The sequence below is a fragment of the Jaculus jaculus genome, chromosome 7, assembly GCF_020740685.1.
Source record: "Jaculus jaculus isolate mJacJac1 chromosome 7, mJacJac1.mat.Y.cur, whole genome shotgun sequence".
NCBI lineage: Eukaryota > Metazoa > Chordata > Mammalia > Rodentia > Dipodidae > Jaculus > Jaculus jaculus.
In genome coordinates, this window is record NC_059108.1 from 35,199,929 (window position 1) to 35,208,187 (window position 8,259).

General features: G+C 46.7%; 1 protein-coding gene across 1 annotated transcript in view; it reads left to right on the forward strand.

Annotated features, from left to right (window-relative positions):
- The window catches only part of Fyn (FYN proto-oncogene, Src family tyrosine kinase), a 207,786-nt gene extending 201,468 nt beyond the window's left edge, over positions 1–6,318 (forward strand). Inside the window, exon 14 of the mRNA XM_004660642.2 lies at positions 5,683–6,318. Coding sequence (XP_004660699.1) covers positions 5,683–5,891 — 209 coding nt within the window. The 3' untranslated portion in view covers positions 5,892–6,318. The remainder of the gene's footprint in view (positions 1–5,682) is intronic.
- Positions 6,319–8,259: the final 1,941 nt, after the last annotated feature.

Sequence of the window (8,259 nt, forward strand, 5' to 3'; positions counted from 1 at the left end):
AGAATGCGTGTGAGACTAGAGGACAGCCGAGGGACTTCCTGCTCCCAGCCCTGCATCCGTAGCCAGGCATGCTGTGTTTGCCATTGTCAGAATCAGGCTCCCAGCCTTCCAAATGGGTGCCCTCCCCAGCTTTTTCCCTTCTCTTCTTGGAAAAAAAATAGAGTTCTTGGTAATAGTACATTATCAAAAGTCAGCTTGAGGCTGGGCATGGTGCACATGCCTTTAATCTCAGCACTCTGTAGTCAAAGGTAGGAGGATCACTGTGAGTTTGAGGCCAGCCTGAGACTACCCAGTGAATTCCGGGTCACCCTGGGCTAAAGTGAGACCCTACTTCAAAAACGAACAAAAAAGAATAATCAAAAGTCAGCACAGTGACACCCACCTGTAATCCCAGGATCTGGGAGGCTGAGACAGGAGAATTACTGTGAGTTTGACACCATCTTAAAAGACCCTGTGGAAAAAAAGTTAAAACCTGCATTATCAATTTTAAATAACCTTTGTCTGTTATGATCGTGTGTACAGCCATCATTTCTGAGTTTATTAATATAGTGAGCTTAATAAAAGCAGCCGTCCTAAGGTTATCTAGTAAGCTGGATAAGATTAGCAATTATTGTGCCCTCTCAAGATCAGTCCTTTATGTGTGTCGACACCCTTTGGCCAGCCTCCCTTTGCCCAAAGCTTTTACTCTTCTCCTGTACCAAAGCCTCCTGGTTGTGTTCCTGAGGTACAGAGAGCTGAGAACACGTGACACTGAACTCGAGCACTGTGAGCATGATGGTGGCATCCACTGGTGTAGTATTCATGCTGAACAAGCAAGATCAGCCCAGCCTCCTTCCCCTCTTCCTGTCAGTGTGGCAGCTCTCAAGAGCCGAGTAAACAGACAGCTTTTTAGAGGGCTTACACAGAGAAGCAAGGGGCCTCAGACAGAAACCTCATTTGTACATAATATAGTATTACTTCCTTTGAATGAAAAGCTCAGTTTGCAAAATAAATTTGATGTCAGATAATCTGGATGTCATTCCCATTATTATAGCAGTTATTCACATAATACAAAAACGCCAGGTTCCCCTGCTCATAGTGAAGTCCATATGCAAATGAGTAGCAAGCAGTTTAAACCCCCAGACTACAGAGATGGGGCCCTCTGAGGTCCATGTTGGGAGCTGTACACAGCTGCAGACACATGAACACTGAGGTCTTTTGTTGATAAATGGAGACACTGAGGCCAGAGGAAGTCAGGTCAGCTGCAGAGAGATGCAGAGTCCTAAGTGGAGAAGTGACATCTAGTGCGGTGCCCTGCCAAAAAAAAAGCAGTTTTTATTTCTTCTCTTAGAAGAACCAAAGGGCAGTCCCCTGAATCTGTCCACATGTTACTTAAGGAGGAATAGCAGTGTTTACAAGAGCAGAGGATGGAAGGAAGATAAGGGAACGTGTCCATTGAGAATCCATGTTGTGAGCAGCTGTGCCGAGTGAGGGTTTCAAAGTGAGTGCCAGAACCCAACGTCTCGTGTTGAAGGAGGAAGCTGTCAGAGTGACTGAGAAAGGATGACACAGTCGTGATGGAAGGAAGGGGGTGCAGTCCACCGGGCCAGAAATTCAGCCGCATTATTCTGGACAGATTGACCAGAAATGCTGTGGCTATGCTTATCTTTGAAAGCCTACAATCCAAGGTGCAGGAGGCACCATGGGAGGCCTGGGAAAGAGAAGCCTTAGGTAGCAGAGGGCAGAGGTGCTCTGTGTGTCCTGAGAGAGGGCCCTCAGAGACGTGGGGACAGTGGAGAGAGCTGGAACCCAACAAGACAGTGGACACGGGGCTTTCTGGTGCGCTTACTCAGAGCTGCTTCAGTCAGGAAGCTGGGACCAGGGTCAACACCCAGGCACTCTGTGAGTGTGGCACTTCCTACAGACCCACACTGTTGGCTGGTGGACAGCTGCTCTTGTTGGATATTGGTCTGCACTGTCGCTCCCACTGGAAACCTGGAGGCTCAAACTACTGGTGGCAGTTTTCCTGAAATGTGCTCAGAGACTGTCAGAAGTCCTATGCTGTGTTTCTTCTGTGAACTTCTCCCCACTAAACATGGAAAAGGAAACAAAGTCATGCCCAGACACATTCTTTCCTTTCTGCCAACTTCCTGGTTGGAAGTATGATTTAAAAAAAAAAAAAATCCTACTCCTTGATGTCCCTTAATACCCTCTCCTAACCACCCAGGGGGCCCAGGCTCCTGTCTGTCCCCTTCTCACTCACTGCCTGTCTCCTACCAGGGGCTAGGGAAAGCCAGTGTCTTAAGAAAAATAACCAAAACAGAGGAAATAAAATTTCCTTCTAACAGAACTGTGAAATGGGGGCTGGGGACGTGGCTTAGAGGGTAGAATGCCTGCTAAGCATGCATGAAGCCCTGCGCTCAATCCTCAACACCTGGCACGGTGGCACATGCACTGGAGTGAGACGAGAGGATCAGAAGTCCAAAGTCAACCTCAGCTATATAGAAAGTAAGGCCAGCCTGAGCTGCATTTTTTTGTCTCAAAAAAAAAAAAAAAAAAAACCATGAAATAAGCCCATCTTTATGGTAGTATGTACAATAAAAATCTTTTTGGCTGAAATTCTTGAAGTAAATAATGATTTTCAAAGTTTTACAGTAGAGAGTACTATTTTTTTTTTAACACTGACATGACCCATTTAACTGAGTTAGAACTTATGAAATAAAAACGAGCCCAAGCTTACTGCATAGGCATATCTTGATTATTGCAGAAGTCTGCTGAGGGGCAGGGCTTGCCAGCCATGTGTGTTCTGGCCTCTGGATGGCCAGAAGAGAGCTGGTCAAATCTCACCTATCACAGTCAGCCGAGTGTGGCACTGAGTACACATTTCATTGGTAAAGCTGTCCCTGCTGTGTTTCTGCTGGGCCCAGGGATGGAAATGCTCCCATGCTCCTGAGTCCTTGAGAGATCTGGGCAAAGTGCAAGAGAGAAAGGAGAGGCACGGGCCTGAGGGGAGTGTACAGGCAGGAGAAGAGGAGGCAGGAGGGAACAGGTGCTGAAGCTGACTATGTGGTCCAACCAGCTTGGCTGCACCAACATCCTGCATGGGGCAAGATGCAGCTCCCTTCCCTGGCTATGGTTGCCTAAGAAGCCATCTCAGCAGATGTCACATCTGAGGTTCTGACAGCAGATGCCACATCTGTGTCCAGCTCTTGGGTGGAACCCTGGAAAAATCTGCTCGACCCAAGTGGCCAATTAAACTTTCCATTGGCAGAGGCTGAATTAGCAGTTTAGAAAGGGGACTGTTTCCATTTGAGGAGTTTATTTTTTAATGAAATGAAGCACTTACTGACACACGTTCCACAGGACCATGGAGAGTGAGTAACTATTATGTGGTGCTGTTTGGGGCAGAAAGCCTTGGTGCCAGGCTCAACTCTTAGGAGGCATTTGAGAGGCTCTGTTCACTTCCACGGGCTCCTGCCACACTTCTGAGCTTTGGGCCCAGAGGCAAGAGGGATTCCCTCAAGCGTCAGCTCTGGTTTTTGAACATACTATGAAGTTAGGGACTCTGCTAAAGTATGCCACCAAGCAGTCACTTCAGAGAAATGCCAGGCCTGGTGTGTGACTGTGCTCTTTTCCTCACCTTGTGGACTGCCTGGGATGCAGAGGCTGCCATCACTTCGGCCAGGGCTTCCCAGCCAAACCCTTTAGAGCAGATGTGTCTCCAAATCAGACATCCTTTTTTAAATATTTATTTTACTTATTTATTTGCAAGTTGGGGGTGGGGGCAGAGAATGGGTACACCAGGGCCTTCAGCCACTATGAACAAACTCTAGATGTATGTGCCACTTTGCACATCTGGTCTTATATGAATACTGGGGAATCAAACCCAGGTCATTAGGCTTTGCAGGCAAGTGCCTTAACCACTGAGCCATCTCTTCAGCCCAAATCAGACATTGTTTTAAAAGTCAGTGGGAGCTGGGTGTGGTGGAACACACCATTACATCCCAGCACTCGGGAGGCAGAGAGGCAAGAGGATCACTGTGAGTTTGAGGCTAGCCTGGGATGGTGAGTGCCAGGTCAACCTGGGTTACAGCGAGACCCAACCTCAAAATTTTTTTTCAAAAAGTCAGTGGGGCACATACATGACATAACACCCAAGGAGAGTGTGGGCAGTGGTGCCTACGTGGAGATTAAGCCAGCACCTGCTCCTGTGAGGACAAGCTTAGCCAGCTCAGGTCTGTTTTGCTGCCAGGTGATTTACCAAATTTTGTGATTCCCCAAGCTTGCTGGAGTTTGGAACATGGCTGTTGGGGACTTGGCTGTATTCTGGACTGAACATCTCTGTCCAGGCAGCTGTCCAGGAAGCTGGGGTGTGAAGTGTATGTGCGTGCACACTCTCTCTCCCTCACACACACACACATGTTCATGTTTGCTGTTGGTGACATCCCTGAGAGACAGGGAAGAAGTCTAGATATCTATATGGCTCTAGACTAGATTCTTGCCTGCTGTGAGTTAGCCAGGTTAAGAGTTGGGGAAGATTCCAGATGAGAGGCGCTTGGCCAAGGAAAAGTGAAACTCGTGAAGTCTTGGCAAGGAGGAGAGAAAGCTGGAGAACTGTGCCTGGCAGTAGTTGGGAGGGGTCGGGGTGGTTGCCTCAGGCTAAGTGTATATCACCTGCACTGTGCTGTTTCCAACACGTGGCAGGCTGTGCTTACTGCCCTGCAACGCCCCCTGTTCCCGCACAGTGCGTCAGCTCCCACAGCGGGGCAGGAAGGTCTCAAATGACAGATGGCCTGGCTGAGGTCTTCCATAAACAACAGGCACTGGAGACACCCTGTCTCCCCATCAAAATCACCAAACCTCAGAGCACTCTAGTCACCAGGCTAGATGGTGCCCAACCATGGTGGCAGATCTCGGGACAGTGGGGTACCAAGAGTTTGCCCAGGCACAGGGAATACTAATTTAGGAAGTTCACAGTTGAGCTTGCACACACTATAAAAAAGGAGCTGTTGGCTCTCATTCCGTGGGCGTATGCTTCATTCATACATGCTGGTCCCTCACCTGAGGTGTAATATATATTTGATAGGATTCAGTTTTAGGAGTACAGTGAGTGTTAACATAGAGCCACCTTAGTTAGCGCAGAGTGCTGTAGAACTGGAGTCATGGCCTGGAGGCTCCCAACCTGGCTTTGTTTTTGTACCTCTTTTCAAGACTACAGCAGACAGATATATGCAGGGCACAGGCAACAATATTTGCTGTGGGCCTTTCACAGGAAGATGTGGGCCCCTGACACACACCATTTCTCACTCTTCACAGTTCCCTCTGACCCTTCCCCAGCACCCCGCCCCTCGCCCTGGCAACCACGGATCTGCTTTCTATCCACGCAGCCTTTGCCTTTCTAGACTTTTATATAAATGAAATCATACCGTGTGCTGCCTTTTGTGTCTGGCTTCTTTCACTTACAATGCTTTTGAGACTCTGTCTGGGGCTTTGCATCTGAGTTCTGCGTTCCTTTGTTATTTCTGCACAGTACGGCATCCTGTTAAAAGGCACAGTACCACTCGTGGGCAGGCTGTCCTTATGTTTTAACCATGTGCGGGCACAAGAGTAGAAGAAAACAAGAGTTTTCCTCGTGGTTGTTGGGGCCTGGAGGCGGGAGGTGCCGAGCCTGGGAGCGCCCACTCACTGCGCTTGTCTTTCCAGGCATGAACAACCGGGAGGTGCTGGAGCAGGTGGAGCGTGGCTACAGGATGCCCTGCCCGCAGGACTGCCCCATCTCCCTGCACGAGCTCATGATCCACTGCTGGAAGAAGGACCCCGAAGAGCGCCCCACTTTTGAGTACTTACAGGGCTTCCTGGAGGACTACTTTACCGCCACAGAGCCCCAGTACCAGCCCGGTGAAAACCTGTGAGAGCCGGCTCTGCAGAGGCCTCGTCCAGGGGCCCCCTCACCCCTCCCCATTAGCTTCCAATCCATAGCCAGCTGCCCCCCAAGCAGCGAGGACCGTCTGGGACCAGATTGCATGTGACTGAAGCTGACGAACTTCCATGGCCCTCATTAATGACACTTGTCCCCCATACGAGACAGAACCGTGTTATTTCTCAGACTTTGGAAATGCATTGTATCGATGTTATGTAAAAGGCCAAACCTCTGTTCCATGTAAATAGTTACTCCCGTGCCAACAATCCTAGTGCTTTCCTTTTTTAAGAAAATGCAAATCCTGTGATTTTAACTCTTGTCTTCACCTGATTCAACTAAAAAAAAAAAAGTATTATTTTCCAAAAGTGGCCTCTTTGTCTAAAACAATAAAATTTTTTTTCATGTTTTAACAAAACCAATCAGGACAGGTGTTTGTTTTTCCTTTTTATACATACAAGTATATATATATATGTCCTTGTACATATCCCATGTGGGTGCTATCGTGGAGATTGTGGCAGCCAAGGCCACACAACAGGACCAGAGTAAGGATCTCACTGCAAAAACCTGCTTCACGGCCTCTGGGGTTACTCTGAAAACCGGTGGCCTTGTTTTTGGCTTCTGCAAAGCATGGTTCTTTTTCTCTCTTCTTCATTTCCGTTGCACTTTGCTGATTCTTAAGTGTACCTGTGATGGCTGATCCCTTAACTTTTTTCAGGATCCCTGAGCCGAATTCACAAGTTTTATTACCAGAGTTTGCTCCAACGGACAATGGTTTGTTTTGCAACATAAAAGAGAGTGCCTCTGAGCAGGCAAACAGCCAATCCTACCAGGAGACATGGACGATGCACACAAACTTCCTGTATGAATGCTGAAATGTTGCAAATGGTTATTTTTTACTTAATAAATCTTGTAACCACTTTCAAATGTGCTTCAAACCCACAGCATTGTAGTCATGGCAACCTACTAAACTTTCTCATGCAACTAAAAATGATGGGGAAAGTAAGGGTGCGGCTCTACGTGTCCCATTGTAAAATCAGTGTTTTAATTGTCCTGTTCGCCTAACAAAAGCCTGTGTCATGAGTTCTCCTGTGGGAAACTATGCACTACTTCACACTCCAGGGGGATGCACAAAAATGCTACATTTTCAGTTCTTGTTTGTACCAACCTTGGATTACATGTTAACAAAAATCAAAAATCCTATTTCTATTTGAGTTTTTAATACTGAAAAGCAACTCTGAAGTATTAATTCCTTTTTGTTATGATTTATGTGCGAGTTTACATTTTTCAATTGTTTAACTTTCCTAATTTAGTAATTAAAAAGACAGCATTTTACATTTGGGAAAAAAATTTTTGTTCATTTGTGTATATCACAGAAGGTATGCCAGTCATTCTGTGGCATGTGTCCCACACCAGATGGTGGAGAGTCACTTGGTGAATCTGACCATTGTGTGATGGTTTCCAGATGACAGAAACGTTCAGCACATCTGGAGAACCCTCCCCACCAAAAGGCAAGGCAGTCATCCAGCTAATTCAGAGGACTGTTCCAGCAAAACCAGGCATACCTTAATACTTTGAAGTCATCTGACATTTGCTCTCACCGGCATTTGCTGTGTCCTATTTGTAGAAGAGGCAATTATAAGACATCTTTCTTATATTTCTGATGTCCCTCTCCTCCAGAGAGACAGCCTGGTATAGTGCAAAGACAGTGAGTGAACCGGTGACAGTCTAGGCCTGGCTGGGCCTTGAACAGCCACCTGCCATTCACCTTCAGGCCCGTCTGTGGAAAGGAGGGCGGGTGAGATCCACTCAGCTCACTGCTGTCATGTGGACATGGAAGGAGGACAAGTTATCATAGTTGAAATAACCTTTACAGTTTAAAAGGGTTTTCAACATTTGAAAACCAAAAAGAGAGGAAACAAAGACATTTTTCTGGCTAATCAAAACTTTATGGGGTTGGAGAGATAACTTAGGCACTTGCCTGCAAAGCCAAAGGACCCAGGTTCGATTCCCCAGGACCCACATTAGCCAGATAGATGCACAAGGGGGCGCACTCGTCTGGAGTTCGTTTCAGTGGTTGGAGGCCCTGGCGCGCCCATTCTCTACACCCCCTTTGTCAAATAAATAAATGAATAAAAATTTTTTTAAATAAAAAAATTTTGAAACTTTATGGTGTTACTGGATATTGATACAATCGGTAAAAATTTAAAAGTCTTATTACATATGATTTTGATCACATTGGACAATTCATTAACAGGTTCTAGATGTTTTTAAGATAACTTTTTCATCCTCACATCCCACCAGGATGGAAATCTTGCAAATATTCTCAGTAGGACTCTTGCTTATATTTTGAATCATTTTTT